A 20,276-nucleotide genomic window follows, 5' to 3' on the forward strand; every position below is an offset into this window, starting at 1 on the left:
CAACAAACATTCAAATGACTGAGTCAGATCTAGATGATTATTGTTTTACCATCTGCCTATTTCCTCATTGTGGCGCAGAAACATTTGTTGAGATTCTCTGGGAATCTGTGTTAGCAAGCTAAAGGAATCTGCATAGCAGGTCCAGCTTGTCATTCAGGTTTCTCTTTGCATTAGGACAAGGAGTGGAAGACAAATACTCCTTGTCCTAATGCAAAGAGAAACCTGAATGACAAGCTGGACCTGCTATGCAGATTCCTTTAGCTTGCTAACACAGATTCCCAGAGAATCTCAACAAATGTTTCTGCGCCACAATGAGGAAATAGGCAGATGGTAAAACAATAATCATCTAGATCTAACTCAGTCATTTCACTGGAACATGTTCTGGGATTCTTCCGTTGGCATTGAGGAGTACACCACATCAATCACTGGCTTTATCAATAAGTGCATCGAGGACGTTGTCCCCACAATGAGTGTACGTACATACCCCAACCAGAAGCCATGGATTACAGGCAATATTCGCACTGAGCTAAAGGGTAGAGCTGCCGCTTTCAAGGTGCGGGACTCTAACCCGGAAGCTTACAAGAAATCCTGCTATGCCCTGCAACGAACCACCAAACAGGCAAAGCGTCAATACAGGGCTAAGATTGAATCATACTACACCGGCTCCAACGCTCGTCTTATGTGGCAGGGCTTGCAAACTATTACAGACTACAAAGGGAAGCACAGCTGCGAGCTGCCCAGTGACACGAGCCTACCAGACGAGCTAAATCACTTCTATGCTCGCTTCGAGGCAAGCAACACTGAGGAATGCATGAGAGCATCAGCTGTTCCGGGTTAACTGTGTGATCACGCTCTCCGTAGCCGACGTGAGTAAGACCTTTAAACAGGTCAACATACACAAGGCTGTGGGGCCAGACGGATTACCAGGACGTGTGCTCCGGGCATGTGCTGACCAACTGGCAGGTGTCTTCACTGACATTTTCAACATGTCCCTGATTGAGTCTGTAATACCAACATGTTTCAAGCAGACCACCATAGTCCCTGTGCCCAAGAACACAAAGGCAACCTGCCTAAATGACACAGACCCGTAGCACTCACGTCCGTAGCCATGAAGTGCTTTGAAAGGTTGGTAATGGCTCACATCAACACCATTATCCCAGAAACCCTAGACCCACTCCAATTTGCATACCGCCCAAACAGATCCACAGCTGATACAATCTCTATTACACTCCACACTGCCCTTTCCCACCTGGACAAAAGGAACACTTATGTGAGAATGCTATTCATTGACTACAGCTCAGCGTTCAACACCATAGTACCCTCAAAGCTCATCACTAAGCTAAGGATCCTGGGACTAAACACCTCCCTCTGCAACTGGATCCTGGGCTTCCTGACGGGCCGCCCCCAGGTGGTGTGGGTAGGTAGCAACACATCTGCCACGCTGATCCTCAACACTGGAGCTCCACAGGGGTGCGTGCTCAGTCCCCTCCTGTACTCCCTGTTCACCCACGACTGCATGGCCAGGCACGACTCCAACACCATCATTAAGTTTGCAGACGACACAACAGTGGTAGGCCTGATCACAGACAATGACGAGACAGCCTATAGGGAGGAGGTCAGTGACCTGGCCGTGTGGTGCCAGAATAACAACCTATCCCTCAATGTAGCCAAGACTAAGGAGATGATTGTGGACTACAGGAAAAGGAGGACCGAGCACGCCCCCATTCTCATCGACGGGGCTGTAGTGGAGCAGGTTGAGAGCTTCAAGTTCCTTGGTGTCCACATCAACAACAAACTAGAATGGTCCAAACACACCAAGACAGTCATGAAAAGGGCACGACAAAGCCTATTCCCCCTCAGGAAACTAAAAAGATTTGGCATGGGTCCTGAGATCCTCAAAAGGTTCTACAGCTGCAACATTGAGAGCATCCTGACTGGTTGCATCACTGCCTGGTATGGCAATTGCTCGGCCTCTGACCACAAGGCACTACAGAGGGTAGTGCGTACGGCCCAGTACATCACTGGGGCTAAGCTGCCTGCCATCCAGGACCTCTACACCAGGCGGTCTCAGAGGAAGGCCCTAAAAATTGTCAAAGACCCCAGCCACCCCAGTCATAGACTGCTCTCTCTACTACCGCATGGCAAGTGGTACCGGAGTGCCAAGTCTAGGACAAAAAGGCTTCTCAACAGTTTTTACCCCCAAGCCATAAGACTCCTGAAGAGGTAATCAAATGGCTACCCGGACTATTTGCATTGTGTGCCCCCCCCCAAACCTCTTTTTACGCTGCTGCTACTCTCTGTTTATCATATATGCATAGTCACTTTAACTGTACATTCATGTATATACTACCTCAATTGGGCCGGCCGACCAACCAGTGCCCCCGCACATTGGCTAACCGGGCTATCTGCATTGTGTCACGCCACCCACCACCCGCCAACCTCTCTTTTACGCTACTGCTACTCTCTGTTCATCATATATGCATAGTCACTTTAACCATATCTCCATGAACATACTACCTCAATCAGCCTGACTAACCGGTGTCTGTATGTAGCCTCGCTACTTTTATAGCCTCACTACTGTATATAGCCTGTCTTTTTACTGTTGTTTTATTTCTTTACTTACCTATTGTTCACCTAACACCTTTTTTTGCACTATTGGTTAGAGCCTGTAAGTAAGCATTTCACTGTAAGGTCTACACCTGTTGTATTCGGCGCACGTGACAAATAAACTTTGATTTTATTTGCATCACTTGGTTTCCAGTAGAATTGCAAAATCACAACCTCTCAGACTATATCACTCAACCATTAGGGACATACACGAATCCAATGGCTTACAAATATCTCAATGGTACCACCTTTGATTGGTTTTGTAGTGCCTATGAATGAATGTCAAATCCTCAACTAGTCCAGTTATATAATCACCAGATCCCTAGGTGAGTCATTTCTTCGTCCTAGTGGGATGGGGAGTGTTGTGCTGGTAGACATTTTGGCTATACTGTAGATGTGTCACAGACACTGGCTGTGTAAATGCACTAGGCTATATAACCTGTTTTATTAAATATGCATAACACATTCATTAAAAATGTTAGTATTTATTTTTTGAAAATACAGCAAAAAAATGTGCTTCCTTAGATTTGAGACAAACTTTTCGAATGGCTTTAATTCAGAAGTGTAACCTTTTACAATAAATATTTACATTCAATGAGACACACCAAAACCAAGAATTAAACAGAAAAAGAAAAACTCCACTCAAACTGCAGGAATGGCGGACTTTAATTGTCCTAATATGGTAGGCTTGCAAATCCTAAGTGGTTTTCAAGTAAGGATAGTTGGAAGTTTGGTTAAATGGAAATAAACATAACAGTATGACTAAATCCTGTGACTTCCTGTCCCATAATAGAAAACAAGATGGTCCATTTGTTGATTCTTATCAATACGTGTTTTCTATTCCACTCTGCAAACATCAAGATCTGTTTAGGATACCTACTGCAATACACTGGCAGGACCCATCCCTTTGCCACTGTCACGACAACTGGCTAAACATAAGGATTGACAAATAAGGACAAGGCTGTTTGTACACCAAGCAATTGAAGTACAAGTCAGGCAACCCCTTCATTTAACTTTAAATTATATTAAAACAGCATACTTTATTCTGAATATGACTAGTGTCCTAGTGTATTTGCAATAATCATGTAACACACAACGGTAGAGGGCAAGGCACCAGGTTGATGTAGGACAAGATGAGAATGATAAGGCACCACTTGAGCAAGGCTTTCCAACTATTTTGATTTCTTCATTTATAAGCGAGGTACTTGACTTATATCAAATAATGGAGCACACACAGTTCTTACAACCATTTTTATCTACAGCTAATCAAAGTATATTACACCTCGGTGGCACAGGTGTGTGTTGCCTTAGTAATGCCTTTTAGCCTTGTCTGTAGGCATCACTCGTGACATCCCTCTTCTAGGCCTTTGTGGAGCCAGGTTCAGAGTTTGCAGGTGGCCTGGGCCACTTTCGAGCTGGTCTTTTTGTTCAGGGAACGACAGATAAAAGCTCCAGCATCCATCAGCTTTGGCAGGTCCACTCCCTGAGACAGAGGGAGAGGAAGGACAGAGTCACACACAAACAGGGAACTCATTGTGTGCACTGACCAGCTTAAAAAAGATAACTGGTTCTCCTACAGATCAAAACCCTTTGTGTCGAAGTAAACACTGATGACAATGATGCTTTCAATACAGAGGAAGTAGAACACTATCTCGTAACAGTTTGCCAGATTCCATTGAACTGAGGGAGGAAGTGAAAGTGGGAGACCGGTAAAAAGAGAGGGAAAGGGTGAATTCTCACCGTCTGTATGCCAAGTCCGTGCAGCATATACACCACATCTTCTGTGGCCACATTCCCAGAAGCCCCTTGTGCATATGGACACCCGCCAAGGCCAGCCACTGACGAGTCCACAACACTGATGCCCATCTGCAAAAAGCAAACATCATCAAATGCATGCCAGTAGAATTCCAGTACTATTCATACAGCAATCAGAGGAGTCCTCTATATTGCACTCAGTTTCAGGTCTATGGTCAGAGTCGATATTCACGTCATAACAAGGAATTCCCCTCGACCACGCCCACAAATTGGGGAAAACATACCCCCATTGTAAAAGAGCCAACTTCGTCATAGATTTTTTTGTTTTATGTTGTTCAATGTACAGTACATGTAACCAGGTAAAAAAATCCCGACCTACGGTTTGCAATGCTCCCACGTAGGGAAATAGAGCCTGCGAGAAGAGCCCTGTGGCTTCAGGCTATTCGGGTTGGGAGAGTAGGAAATGTGGGGACCCGGTGTCCAAGTAGGCTACACGTACACTACCGGTCAAAAGTTTTAAAACACCTACTCATTCAAGGGTTTTTATTTATTTTTTACTATTTTCTACATTGTAGAATAATATTGAAGACATCAAAACTATGAAATAACACATATGGAATAATGAAGTAACCAAAAGATTGTTGAACAAATCAAAATATATTTTATATTTGAGATTCTTCAAAGTAGCCACCCTTTGCCTTGATGACAGCTTTGCACACTCTTGGCATTCTCTCAACCAGCTTCATGAGGTAGTCACCTGGAATGCATTTCAATTAACAGGTGTGCCTTCTTAATTTGTGGAATTTCTTTCCTTCTTAATGCGTTTGAGCCAATCAGTTGTGTTGTGACAAGGTAGGGGTTGTATACAGAAGATAGCCCTATTTAGTAAAAGACCAAGTCCATATTTTGGCAAGGACAAGTCAAATAAGCAAAGAGAAACGACAGTCCATCATTATATTAAGACATGAAGGTCAGTCTATACGGAACATTTGAAGAACTTTGAAAGTTTCTTCAAGTGCTGTTGTAAAAACCATCAAGCGCTCTGATGAAACTGGCTCTCATGAGGACCGCCACGGGAATGGCAGACCCAGAGTTACCTCTGCTGCAGAGGATAAGTTCATTAGAGTTACCAGTCTCAGAAATTTCAGCCCAAATAAATGCTTCACAGAGTTAAAGTAACAGACACATTAACATCAACTGTTCAGAGGAAACTGTGTGAATCAGGCCTTCGTGGTCGAATTGCTGCAAAGAAACCACTACAAAAGGACACCAATAAGAAGAGACTTGCTTGGGCCAAGAAACATGAGCAATGGACATTAGACTGGTGGAAATCTGTTCTTTGGTCTGGAGTCCAAATTGGAGATTTTTGATTCCAACCTCTGTGTCTTTGTGAGACGTGGTGTGGGTGAACGGATGATCTCCGCATGTGTATTTCCCACCGTAAAGCACGGAGGATGTGTTATGGTGTGGGGGTGCTTTACTGGTGACACTGTCTGTGATTGATTTAGTATTCAAAGCACACTTAACAAGCATGGCTACCACAGCATTCTACAGCGATACGCCATCCCATCTGGTTTGGGCTTAGTTAAATTTATTTTTCAATATGACAATGACCCAACACACCTCCAGGCTGTATAAGGGCTATTTTACCAAGGAGTGTGATAGAGTGCTGCATCAGATGACCTAGCCTCCACAATCCCCCCGACCTCAACCAAATTGTGATGGTTTGGGATGAGTCTGACCGCAGAGTGAAGGAAAAGCAGCCAAAAAGTGCTCAGCATTTGTGGGAACTCCTTCAAGACGGTTGGAAAAGCATTCCAGGTGAAGCTGGTTGAGAGAAGGCCAAGAGTGTGCAAAGCTGTCATCGAGGCAAAGGGTGATTACGCATTAAGAACGAAAGAAATTCCACAAATTAACTTTTAAGAAGGCACACCTGTTAATTGAAATGCATTCCAGGTGACTACCTCATGAAGCTGGTTGAGAGAATGCCAAGAGTGTGCAAAGCTGTAATCAAGGCAAATGGTGGCTATTTGAAGAATCTCAAATATTAAATATATTTTGATTTGTTTAACACTTTTTTGGTTACTACATTATTCCATATGTGTTATTTCATAGTTTGATGTCTTCACTATTATTCTACATTGTAGAAATTAGCAAAAATAAATAAAAACCCTTGAATGAGTAGGTGTTCTAAAACTTTTGACCGGTAGTGTAGCTATGTGTGTGGAAAACATTTAATCACAGGTAAGACATTTAACTTGTATAGTCTGTAACTCTACTTACTCTTGTAGCTGTATCGTCTATTTGTTTGTGTTGTTGGTCTTGGCTAGCTTAATGTTCTTGTTGGTAGCAAGCTAGCGCCATCATTAAAAGGGGCAATAAGAAGCCCTACAACATTACGTTTTTCTAAGACGTGAGAACGCTCTAGAGCAGGCAATGTTGAAAAGTCATCTTTAGACATGTTGTACCTTTCTTAAATGTAGTTTTGAAATTGACTAAAACATGCAGAAAACAAGAAAATTACATTTGAAAAAAGTCACGTTTTTTTTGCTGTGAGCCAATGGGGTAAACACGGGTTGGTATCCCCCAAGGCGAGCGGGGCCGCGATGTTCTATCTAATGCCAACTGGGACTATACAGTACCTGTAGGGCAATGAGAATGTTGGCCAGGGCCTGACCGTATGTGTCGTGGCAGTGGACTGCCAGAGCGTTGACGGGCACCTCCCTGCTCACCGCCTGCAGCATCTCAGTCATGCCACCTGGTGTGCCCACGCCTATGGTGTCACCCAGAGATATCTCATAGCAACCCATGGAGTACAGACGCTTGGCTACCTGCATTAAAGAGTTACAAGTGAAATCCTCAAACAGGTTTAAAGCTCTATAACAATGTTCAATTAAATCTATTTGGAGCATAATAACATTTACAAGGGAAGATGAGATATTTCTCCGTGAAAAGGGAAAGAATGCTGGGCTTGGTCTGAGTCAGAGGAACTCACCTGAGCCACTTTGTCTGGTGACACCTTGCCCTCATATGGGCATCCCAGCACACATGACACATACCTGAGGGAACAGAGCAAGGACATGAGACTGATACCCTGGAGTCAAACAACCTGACGTCTTAAGAGGAATGTGACCAACCCTACAGAACTACAGAATATGACCAACCCTACAGATTTTCTCCATTGACAATCATTGCTCCTCATTTTCTACCTCAGCTTCTTTGTCCGTCTGTCAGTCCGTCTTACCCTCTGACTGGCACGCCGGCCTCTTTGGCTGCTTTGGTGACCTCCTCAAAGCGCTGCAGGCTCTCATCCACAGAGCAGTTTATGTTCTTCTTACTGAACAGCTCCGAGGCTGCACCAAATATGGCCACCTCTGCTGCTCCTGCCTTCACCTGGGAAAACAAACCGCAACATACTTGCTCGATACCTACAGTATAAAATAGGACACTGATTTTACAACAGTGTATGATGACACTTAATGGAATTCATAAGTTATTCTAACTTCTCGTTTTTTTAAATAATTTGTGTATACGGTAGATATGATATTGAGGTGACATAAGCAGTGGCATGGAGCCCAGGTAGGAACTTACAGCTGCCAGGAAGCCCTTGAGGTTGGGGGTCAGAACGGGGTAGGACACACCTGGCCTTCTGTGGATCCCCATCATCACCTCCACCTGGTCTGCCATCTGCCAATCAGGGAAGAAAAGACACCAAAGATGATGGATAAATGAAGATGTCCCACTCAGGCCATTTACCATTTAAAACAAATTGTAAGTTCTGTCTGCTTAACGGGGTAGCTCTCCCATAGACACCAATGCATTAGCAGATGGGTCTGGTCTGCTTAGTTCATTGACTGTATATGAACTCGAAGAAATGAAGGAGTGTGATGTCTCGCTTCCTCTTCCGTCTCTGAGGACATATCACAAACTATGCAATGGAGTCTTCGCTAAGCCCCGTCACCCTTGCTTATTGTTACAACCTTGGACAACATTTTTCCGGGAAGTCTAATACATCCACTGGCAAAATACTCTCACAATGATCTTTAACTGTGTTTCTAATACGCAATTAAACACACTATTTGGTATTTATTAAGGATCCCCACTCTTCGTGGGGTCCAGCAACATTAAGGCGGTTATTTACAATTTGAAATATTACATGACATTACATTTCATAACACTTTACCCAATACATTTAGTGTGTTCCCTCAGGCCACTTGCTAATCAGGAAACTCTTAGGGTATGTTGTGGAGAACTGTCATTACAATTGCTTCATGGGAACCTGGTTAAATGATGTTTGTAGTGTAGAAAACCACTGAATGGCTCTGAATTCACTGTCAGCATGCAGTCAAAGCTACAACCACTTTTGGAACTAGCAGCAGATGGGAGTTGTATTCATAACAACTTGGCTAAACATACATTTTGAGAAAACAAGTTATATTAAGTGGCTAGCTAGCGTTAGCAACATTTGGTGGTCAATGAGACAGAGCTAGCTAACCAGCTGAGCTAGCAAAGAATGTAATAAAAGTATAATTTAGGATTAGAAAAATACTCCATTAACAGGCTGTGCATTTCAGGAATCAAATTAGCAAGTACTCCTGGTGCACTGCTCAATTACTTAACCATTTACATATTAATTTAAAAGAAAAATCTCCATTTTCATTTAATTTAAACGTGAGCTTGGCTCAGGTTAGCTAGCTAAGTTATATTCATAATATAGCTAACTCATCTGCTATCGACATCAGAATGTCTTCATACCCCTTGACCTATTCCACAATGTTGTGTTATAGCCTAAATTCAAAATTTATAAAATAGTTTTCTACACACAACACTCCATAATGACAAAGTAAGAACATGTTTTTCAAAATGTTTGCAAATGTACTGAAAATAAAATACAGAAATATATAATTTACATAAGTATTCACACCCGAGTCAATACATTGTAGAAGCACCTTTGGCAGCGATTACAGCTTTGAGTCGTTTTGGTTATGTCTGTATCACCTTTGCACATCTGGATTTAGGTATTTTCTCCCATTCTTCCTTGCAGCTTTTTTCAAGCTCTGTTAAGTGAACAACAACATTCAAGTCTTTCCATGGGATTAAAGTCTGGGTTTTAGCTGGGCCAATCAAGGACTTTCACATTGTTGTTCTGAAGCCATTCCAGTCGAATTGGTTATTAGAAAAGCACAAACATAACATTTTCCTTCACAACGTAAATTAGATATTTCTGTATTTAATTTTCAATAAATTTGAAAAGATGTTTTCACTGTCATTATGGGTGAGAGAAAAAAAAATATTTACATTTTTTAAAATTCAGGCTATAACAACATGTGGAATAAGTCAAGGGGTATGAATACTTTCTGAAGGCACTGTAGCTCGAAAAGTGGTTAGTAGCTTTGACTGCGTGCTGGCAGTGCATTTAGACCCATCCAGTGGTTAGGCACACTTCAAACTTCATTTTACCAGGTTCCTGTGAAGCAATTGTAACGACAGTCTACCACAACACACGTAAGAGTCTCCTGAACAGCAAGAGTTTAATAATGTTTCATCTGTATATTCTATAAAGGAAAAATGGGTGTCAAATGAAGCTTTAGAGTTTGCTCTGTAATATTAGCAGTATTTTGATTTCAATAATTTTCTCACAAATAATCAATATTGAAAAATATAAACATGAATATTGAAAATATAACACATTTGATTTGTCTAATTTCTCAATATATTGAACATAATTTACTGTACAGGCATATCAAAGTTCTAGAGAGAGATCTCTGCTAGTTTGTTCCAATTTGTTATGTTCCAATTTGTAAAGCATTTCCAACAGAGTGAATGTGAAAATGGATTAAAATTGGTCACCCTCTGCTGGTTATTTGCAGGATGTGCAATGATACAATCCAACAGCATACCACCCTGCATCCCACTGCTGGCTTGTCTCTGAAGCTAAGTAGGGTTGGTCCTGCTTAGACCAGATGCTCCTGGAAGTAGTGTTGGAGGGCCAGTAGGAGGCACTCTTTCCTCTGGTCTAAAAAAAATATCCCAATGCCCCAGGGCAGTGATTGGGGACATTGCCTTTTGTAGGGTGCCGTCTTTCAGATGGGACATTAAACTGGTGTCCTGACTCTCTGTGCTCACGAAAGATCCCATGGCACGTAAGAGCAGGGGTGTTAACCTTGGTGTCCTGGCTAAATTCCCAATCTGGCCCTCATACCGTCATGGTCACCTAATCATCCCCAGCTTACAATTGGCTCATACATCACCCTCCTCTCCCCTGTAACTATTCCCCAGGTCGTTGCTGTAAATGAGCATGAGTTCTCAGTCAACTTACCTGGTAAAATAAGTTATATTTTCATTTTTTTTTTTTTAAATACAAGTAAAAGAGGGGCTGTGATTGCCAACTAGGCCAATTTCTCTGTAGAAAAATGGGCAATAACTCTAAAACTACCAGAGATTCCACTCTGGAACTTTGATATGCCCGTAGAGTATATTATGTTCAACAATATATCGATATATAACAATAGACATGTTTTATATTTTCTATAATTATGTTTATATTTTTCAATATTCATATATGAATGTAATAAAATTGTTATTGAAATCAAAATACTACCCATATTACAGAGCAAGTAGTAAAGCTTCATATGAAACACATTTTTCCTCTGTAGCACATACAAATGAAACATGGAGTCTTAAAGGAGGCCTGGGTAAGGCCAAAATGTAAAATGTTCTAACTTTAATTATTTCTCTATTAAGATACGAATGTCAAATACACTGCTCAAAAAAATAAAGGGAACACTTAAACAACACAATGTAACTCCAAGTCAATCACACTTCTGTGAAATCAAACTGTCCACTTAGGAAGCAACACTGATTGACAATAAATTTCACATGCTGTTGTGCAAATGGAATAGACAACAGGTGGAAATTATAGGCAATTAGCAAGACACCCCCAATAAAGGAGTGGTTCTGCAGGTGGTGACCACAGACCACTTCTCAGTTCCTATGCTTCCTGGCTGATGTTTTGGTCACTTTTGAATGTTGGCGGTGCTTTCACTCTAGTGGTAGCATGAGACGGAGTCTACAACCCACACAAGTGGCTCAGGTAGTGCAGCTCATCCAGGATGGCACATCAATGCGAGCTGTGGCAAGAAGGTTTGCTGTGTCTGTCAGCGTAGTGTCCAGAGCATGGAGGCGCTACCAGGAGACAGGCCAGTACATCAGGAGACGTGGAGGAGGCCGTAGGAGGGCAACAACCCAGCAGCAGGACCGCTACCTCCGCCTTTGTGCAAGGAGGAGCAGGTGAGGCACTGCCAGAGCCCTGCAAAATGACCTCCAGCAGGCCACAAATGTGCATGTGTCTGCTCAAACGGTCAGAAACAGACTCCATGAGGGTGGTATGAGGGCCCGACGTCCACAGGTGGGGGTTGTGCTTACAGCCCAACACCGTGCAGGACGTTTGGCATTTGCCAGAGAACACCAAGATTGGCAAATTCGCCACTGGCGCCCTGTGCTCTTCACAGATGAAAGCAGGTTCACACTGAGCACATGTGACAGACGTGACAGAGTCTGGAGACGCCGTGGAGAACGTTCTGCTGCCTGCAACATCCTCCAGCATGACCGGTTTGGCGGTGGGTCAGTCATGGTGTGGGGTGGCATTTCTTTGGGGGGCCGCACAGCCCTCCATGTGCTCGCCAGAGGTAGCCTGACTGCCATTAGGTACCGAGATGAGATCCTCAGACCCCTTGTGAGACCATATGCTGGTGCGGTTGGCCCTGGGTTCCTCCTAATGCAAGACAATGCTAGACCTCATGTGGCTGGAGTGTGTCATCAGTTCCTGCAAGAGGAAGGCATTGATGCTATGGACTGGCCCGCCCGTTCCCCAGACCTGAATCCAATTGAGCACATCTGGGACAACATGTCTCGCTCCATCCACCAACGCCACGTTGCACCACAGACTGTCCAGGAGTTGGCGGATGCTTTAGTCCAGGTCTGGGAGGAGATCCCTCAGGAGACCATCCGCCACCTCATCAGGAGCATGCCCAGGCGTTGTAGGGAGGTCATACAGGCACGTGGAGGCCACACACACTACTGAGCCTCATTTTGACTTGTTTTAAGGACATTACATCAAAGTTGGATCAGCCTGTAGTGTGGTTTTCCACTTTAATTTTGAGTGTGACTCCAAATCCAGACCTCCATGGGTTGATAAATTTGATTTCCATTGATAATTTTTGTGTGATTTTGTTGTCAGCACATTCAACTATGTAAAGAAAAAATAAGAATATTTCATTCATTCAGATCTAGGATGTGTTATTTTAGTGTTCCCTTTATTTTTTTGAGCAGTGTATATGTCAACAATCGTTCCAAAGGACCCTTCTATGGCATTCAATTTAGTTAAAATTCCCCAAATCATGGTCCCAAATCACTCTAGTAAGCTCACCTGTGGAACCCATTTCGGGGAGACAAAGCTCGTGGCTTCGATGACAGAAAGACCTGCCTCTGAGAGCATGTCAATCAGGTGAATCTTAACTTCAGAAGGAACGACAGTCTGACAGGGCCAACAGGAGAGAGACAGGAGTTATGACAATAACATCTGCAACAGACTGCAACCGGTGGCTTTTGACCCAGTTCCCCATAACTGGAATGACTAACTTTTTCCTCATGAGTTTGAGTGACACGTCCACCCACTCAAGCCAATGCAATGGACCGCCAAAAATATGTAATTCACTGGTGGACTGATTAAAAGTTTAAAATCTTAATAAAGTGAAATATTACCTTCTCATTTTGCAGGCCATCCCTGGGTCCCACCTCCACTATCTTTACCCTCTCTGGGAGAGTTTTCCCTGCAGACGCGCCATCCTGAACCTGTCAACAGAGCGTTGTGAGACAGTGCACGTAACGTTAGTTAAAAGCAACGCACACAAGAACCACACACGCTCAGATTAAGGCAAACCATATCGCATTATGTCTATGACATTGACGGTTATACCAAAATATAGTATCACACACACATTTTATAAACGGCCTTTATCATCAATTCTAACAAAAACAGCTAGCTAACCTAGTATCAATGATACTGGTACTGTAGTCGCTAGCTAGCAAACGTAGGCTAACAACGGGCGCTTGTGTTTAAAGGGCACTCATTTGCAATCAAATGTAGCTAGTCAAAAAAGCAAGCCACTGCATTGAGGAGACATTGAAAAAGAAAAACATATGGACTTACTAATTTTGCCACTACTGCTGGACGACTCAAGGATAAACATTGATGACCCATTCTAGAACCAAAAGAGCTTCTGTTGACAAATCTCATGACAGCCGCCATTTTAGTCCAACATTAGCGTTAACGTCAATTTCTTCTTCTTCTTCTTTGGTATCATGGCGTTCGCACATTTTGTTTGTGCATGCTGCCACCTACTGTGCGGTAGCATGTGTTCAATCACGTTACATTTGTGATACAAAAATAAAAAGGAAGCGAGAGAAAATACAAAATTGCACCACCAACCAACCCTACACCTATATACCACAATATAATAAAAATCAAAGTCTCGAAATATCTTAGAACTCTTCTGCAGTCAAATCTCGTATACCCAGGTACTTCTCTGCAGCTGCCACCTACACTCATTAAAGACCCACTGCCCCATTCCACTACTTTGGCCCTATCTTCTCCTGAACCATGCCAACGGCCTGGGAGGATGGGACACCACCACTCAACACACCCTGTAACTCTTCTGAAGTCAAATCTCGTAAACCCAAATACTTCTCTGCAGCTGCCACCACATCTATTTTCTGTGATTTACAGTGCGTTCTATTTCTGCAGCACAGAAGATAACCATTGCTATGAACGCTAAGAAGCCAACCTTACTGAAGCATATATCACTCGTTGGCTTATCCCTCTGTGCTGGCACCAATCTACTCTCACGATCCCTCACCCTTGACCCCATCCTCCTCTACTTTCTTCACTGCCTCATCATATGACACCTTCTGCACTACTCTGACTCTGGGCACTTCAATCTGCCTCTCTCGCACCGGACACTTCCAATTCCCAACAACATGGGCACCCCTACAGTTGACGCACACAATTTTATCCACTGAAACTACACAATCATCTGTCCCATGCCTATGGGGAGTGATTCAGGACAGAATTCAGCCTAGTGAAGCTACTGATACCTCCCACCAAGTCCCCTAACATCTTCCTAGCGCAATAAGATACTGCCATCAATTAACATGGATTGTCAATGGAGAAAAGTTTTTTTCTATGGTGTCAAACCGCCGACACATTCATGTCATGTTCATGTCACGTGACACATCATATAGACATTTCTTATGAAAGATCTCACCTTGAACGCCTTAAAACATCTACATAACATCTGCGTGTACATCATGCTTTCACGTTGTGTACACACGATACTTATGTGTCACATATTAGTTTGTGTAAGTTTTGTTTTTATTAAAGATCTCACCAAATATGCATTTCACCTCTATATAAAAAATATGTATATGGCTAGTGTAAGAAATTGTAATAGATACTGGAAACTTGTTATAACAAACTTCTCAACACAAGCTATACTTGACACAACAGGCACCCATCCCCCTCTCTTCCCCACACATGTTGTTCTCATCAGATAACAGCCACAGACCCACACACACAACCCTCCCCCATGAACAGGAATCTGCTAAAACAACCCCACACACACTATATTCAAGGTTGGGACTCAAGACAAAGAACTATGTTAAGAGCCAATGGAACGTCGATACCAGGCCCGAACAGGACTACCCACGTCCCAGATCGACCAATCAGAAGGCCAGACTACTAGATCAACCTACTTCATTCAGTGTATAATGAACTGCACAATATGTTTAGAGCCTCTTCTCCGACGATTCCATATGAATCAGACAGAACGGGGCCGTGCTGCACGATTTGCCAGATATCTTTACACTTGAATAAACGGCCTTATTATACAATTATACACCTCGTCCTATGTCTCAACTTGATCTCCTGTCTCCAGTAAACGTTTTATCAACAAACTTGGTATGCAGAGGATGGTTTGTTAAAACCTTGGAATTCGGTCCATAAAAAGTTGATGAGAGAGGAGACAGTTGGAGAAAGATTCGAGAAGGAGGGGTGACTTGTAATCAGGAGAAATTCGGTGATTCAGCCCGCCTCAGGATACTGATCAAAGAGCTCGATAAATAAAAGGTAAGCAGAACCTGTTAAATCGAAATCTGCATATTATATTATAGTCAATACCCAAATTAAGATCAGTGTTTCTGAGGGCGAGTATGGATTATTGTTAAATATTATGTGAAAACTGTCAATAACCGAAGGCATTGTGTAAAGATATCTGAGTAATAATAGGTCAAGACTTGTTCAAATAGTCTGGCACTAGTCGATATGTTGATCGATTAGATGTACAGTGAGGAGTCTAGTTACAGAGGTTTTGGTTCACAAGAGAAGGACCCTTTTATTTCTACTGTTGAATTGTGACTCCCTAGTGAGGAGTCTAGTTACAGAGGTTTTGGTTCACAAGAGAAGGACCCTTTTATTTGATCCACAAGAGAAGGATCTGGTGGCTTGATAAAAAGATTCAGATAGTCGGGACGAGTAATTCCGTGAGAATCCAAGTCCAGAAAAGGTTCTCCAGACTAGACACCAGTTGAATGGTTAAAACGATTGGGAGCTTTAGTTGTGGAGAATCAATAAAATAAAATAAAAATACAAGTTCAGATAGTCGGGCAATGGTTGACTTGGCACTTAACTAGATGCACTGTGAAGAACTCAAACTGAAATCATATATTAATGTTGTTATGTAATAAAAATACAAATGTGGAAATGTTGACCTGAATGTTGTGTAAGATTGGCCGTTTCACGAGACTCACTGGTTAATAATGACTGAGAGGGCCGCCGAGTCCTAATTTAGGCCGTTTTGCAGCTGCCGCGCTGAAAGTTGACTTGATTTTTCCCTCTTGTGCTGTTGGTAATTCCTTAAGGGTTAAAATCTTTATTCCAATTATTTTGGGAGCGCTTGAATATACTAGTATATTGTTCCAAAAGGAAATTTCTGAAATGTTTTGCCAAAGTATTTAATTAATCGAAAAAGCGAAAAATAATAATAACTTTTGAATAAAAGTTCCTAAAATTGTCATTCCAATTATTATAGAAGCGCTTGAATTCACTAATATATTGTTCCAAAAGGAAATTTCTGAAGTGTTTTGGCAAAATATTTAATTAATCGAATAAGCGAATAACAATAATATCTTTTGGAAAATAGTTCCTAAAGATATTATTTCAATTATTTTGGGAGCGCTTGAATATACTAATATATTGTTCCAAAAGGATATAGCTGAAATATTGTTGGAAAACGGAAAAATAATTTACTGAAGATACGGAAATTACATCGCTGGTTTCGACCAAGTGACGGGCTAAGTGCACCAAAATAGTATAGACCCAGACATAGCATAACGACAAAATGGCCACGACCACCGTCCCCAAACACAAATTCAATGAATACTTAGATCAGAGAATGAAGGACAGAGCAGGGGGAAAAATACAATATAAAACAATAAAGAAAGTATGGGAGGAAGTGAGGCTAAAATGGACACAGGCAGGTTACCTTAGTGGAGCTGCCCCATCAAAAGGGCAACTCCTTACTATGGAGAAAGAACTAGAGGAAGCAGTGAAGGAAGGGATAGAAAGTGAAGTTGAAAGGAATAAGAACCACTTATTCAAAAAGGAAGGTACAAAGCATAGGGAAAGAGCAGAGGCTGAGCTGAAAATAGAAACGTGGGCAATTGAAGAAATCAGAAGGGCACTCCCATACACAAAACCTGGATGAGTGCAGCATTTGAGGTAGCCACAATCCAAAGAAACCATATCAAAACGCCCATGGGTTCATACCCAGTCCCTAACGCTTGTTTTCAGGACATCAGCATAGATTACACAGATATGGGGCAAGACAATGTGACAAAAGGAGAAAGGTACCTGTTAGTTATGGTAGACAGGTTCTCTAAATGGGTTGAGGCAATACCAACAGCACGTGAGGATGCCAGGTCAGTCATTAAGTGGCTGCAGACTGAACTCATACCAAGGTATGGAGTTCCAAGACAAAACTGATCCGACAACGGGTCCCATATCAGTAACCAACACCTAAGACAGGTGGAGGAAAGATTTGGCATTGTGCACAAGTTTGGGTCAGTGTACAAGCCACAATCTCAATGCCTCGTGGAACGCGCCAATCAGACTTAAGGCTAAGATAGCTAAGGTATGTGCAGGTTCGAAGTTGACATGGGTCGAAGCCCTGCCCCTGGCGTTGATGGCCATGAGAGCCTCGCCAGGTGCAGGCACCCATCTCTCTTCTCATGAGAAAATGACTGGAAGAGTCATGCCTGGTCCACCAAGGGAGGGAGGTCATATGCCCGCCCTTGATGTACAACAAAATTGTAATGTACTATGTGAGAAAATTGACGGAACTTTCTGCAGCTCCCTCCTAACAGATTCACAAGGTCCAAGAGGGGGAGCGGACGGGAGATCCGGCACCACTGAAGGTAAAAGTTGGTGACTGGGTGAGGGTGAAAGTCCACAAGAGAAAGTGGCTAGAACCCAGGTGGACTGGACCGTACGAAGTGAAGGAGGTTACTTCACACTCAGTCCAGGTCAAAGGTAAATCAGGCGCACCTTGGCACCACCTTACACATTGCACTCCAGCACCAACTCCTTCCAGAACTTTGACTGAGGTCAGGGCCGATTTGAACGACCTGAATTCGATTCTAATCACAGAAACCTCAGGTAGTGAGAATGTGGGAACGACTCCCAGTCACACGAACTAAGGAATCTCGCCGGGGGACGGGTTATCTCCCGCCCTGGGCGAGATTGGGGATATCTGGTCCCTTGTTTGTTATTTTCAATATAATCACTGGAGTTTCCTAGGAACTTTCACATGGCTAATACAGCACCTGGCACATCCACCTGTCCCACGCACCAGCCAAACTAATGTCACATCCAACACCACTTCATACATCTACAACCACAAAATATACAAACGACATACTGTAACTAGTAACCATACCTGTACTACAGACCGAGTTAGAAGTACCACCCTATGTGTCCCCATAAACGCCACCACCACTGTCACGGTACCCTGGGGAATGCTGGAAAGTTCTAGGGACAGTGCTGAAGACAAGACATTATGGCAGACCGGATTTCATTGGTATATGACATTGGGGGGTTTAGATAAATGGTCCTGGAAAAACCTTGTCGCTGAGACGGGTCCCGATTGGTCGAGTTATGCTAAAGGACGGGACGTCTTATTATGGCGAAAGGAACTTACATTGACTAAACTACAAAATGGTCTGAGGCTGGTTATCCCACCAGACCAAGGGAGGTTTGCCAACCTTATGTGTTGGCTCCATGGATGGACACCAGTGGTGCTCCATTATCAAGGGACTTTGTTAAGATAAAGGGTTCTTTTGGTATGTCTAGATATGGTATGGAACACGAATGTAGGTGTAACCTTTTGACCTGTTTTTCATTGCATTTTCCTGTGACTTGATCACTCACGGGGGGATGTAGTGGGAATAATGAATTTGTGGTCATTGGGATGCTAGTTTTGAGTTAAAATGATTATAATAGAGTTTATAACTCTTGACCATAAACTTACTTAAGTCATTATTTAGAGTAGGTAAGGTTGATACCTGGCTAGAGCCAGGTATCAAACGGGGGAGGGGTACATTGTGGATTAGGATAGGATGGGGCCTATTGGATAATAAACTAATTTAAAACTAAAAATTTCTAGCTAAAAAATAGGCATAGAAGTTAAATATATAATCAGATAGAACAAATGAGAAACTGTTTGTTAACCAAACCTGTATGTCCAAGATTTTATGCATTACAGGTGAATTAAAGGAGAAGGTGATTCACTCGACCTGGGGGCATATCGTACTTGGAGGGTGAGACACACTGACACTGCCGAATGATCACAGAGTTAAGGAGAAGAACCGTTGCTAATAGAGTTCGGGGGTCAACTCCTTAATGAAAATTCCCTGACCCCGACCTTTCATCACTGTGTACGTTCATAGAAGTGAAAGTGTTGCTTGATCTCTGGCTGGTGATGTGTTCTCTGGGAGAGGATGGGGCTTTACAGGACTGCTTGTAGTCCTGAGCTGTCTGTTTGGGATACGATGGGGATGTTACTATCACAGTACCGCCAGAACCACCACCAGTTCCAACAGACCAGGGTTCAGCCGGCCTCCTCCACCACTTCAAGACCAAGTCCCACGCCATCACCTAAGCTCTCCAATCTGGTACAGGTAATAAATGTAAAAGACATCTCAGATAGTGACAAATTGGGGACTGAAACTGGTTATGAGGGAAGGGAGAATATGTGGTTGGCCTACAAAACACTTAATAGAAAGGACTGTGTCGTATGTGGACATGCCAGACCTATTCTGGCTGCTCACCCATTTGTCCTAAGTAATGGGGAAGGTTGGATGTGCATATTGGAAAGTTTAAGCCAAATTCAACCCTGCGTAAGACTCTGAGTCTTGTGTTCCCAGAAGTCCCTCCCCAGAAGGCACCGTGGGGAGTTAAGGCATATGGGGGATATTACAGCTGTATCACTGGTACAGGTAGAGGTATAGACTATGGGAGGCTCCCTACTACTGCCTGCATCACTAATGTCACTATTAACTAGAGGTGTTGCTGATGTATGGTGGATGTGTGGACCTGCCAGGCGGTTGACCCCATTTTGAAAGGAGATTGTCAGGGCACATGTGCTTTGGCCAGTCTGATAAACACCATTGCCTATTATTGAGGTTACAGCTAACCAACTTCTGGGAGCCGCACATGACACAGAGGCTTGGGACCAACCCAGGAGACGGCAGAAACGTGACGCTCCTTGGTCCGAGGGTACAGATAACATTCACACCAACCT

The 20,276-nt window shown here is 43.0% G+C and overlaps 1 protein-coding gene across 2 annotated transcripts; it reads right to left on the minus strand.

The window, feature by feature from the left end:
* Window positions 1-3,076: 3,076 nt before the first annotated feature.
* Window positions 3,077-13,704, minus strand: LOC120023534 (hydroxymethylglutaryl-CoA lyase, mitochondrial-like). Of its 2 annotated transcripts, XM_038967562.1 has the most exons (9): window positions 13,574-13,704; window positions 13,126-13,215; window positions 12,791-12,898; window positions 7,954-8,049; window positions 7,607-7,755; window positions 7,358-7,421; window positions 7,005-7,193; window positions 4,348-4,473; window positions 3,077-4,090 (listed from the first exon to the last, which is right to left on the minus strand). In XM_038967562.1, the coding sequence occupies exons 1-9, from the start codon at window positions 13,670-13,672 to the stop codon at window positions 3,989-3,991; spliced, it is 1,023 nt and encodes a 340-aa protein (XP_038823490.1). In that variant the 5' UTR covers window positions 13,673-13,704; the 3' UTR covers window positions 3,077-3,988. The 2 variants fall into 2 exon arrangements, with proteins under 2 accessions (XP_038823490.1, XP_038823491.1); XM_038967563.1 differs by lacking the exon at window positions 12,791-12,898.
* Between the last annotated feature and the right edge of the window lie 6,572 nt (window positions 13,705-20,276).

This window comes from Salvelinus namaycush, chromosome 28, assembly GCF_016432855.1.
Source record: "Salvelinus namaycush isolate Seneca chromosome 28, SaNama_1.0, whole genome shotgun sequence".
Taxonomy (NCBI): Eukaryota; Metazoa; Chordata; class Actinopteri; order Salmoniformes; family Salmonidae; genus Salvelinus; species Salvelinus namaycush.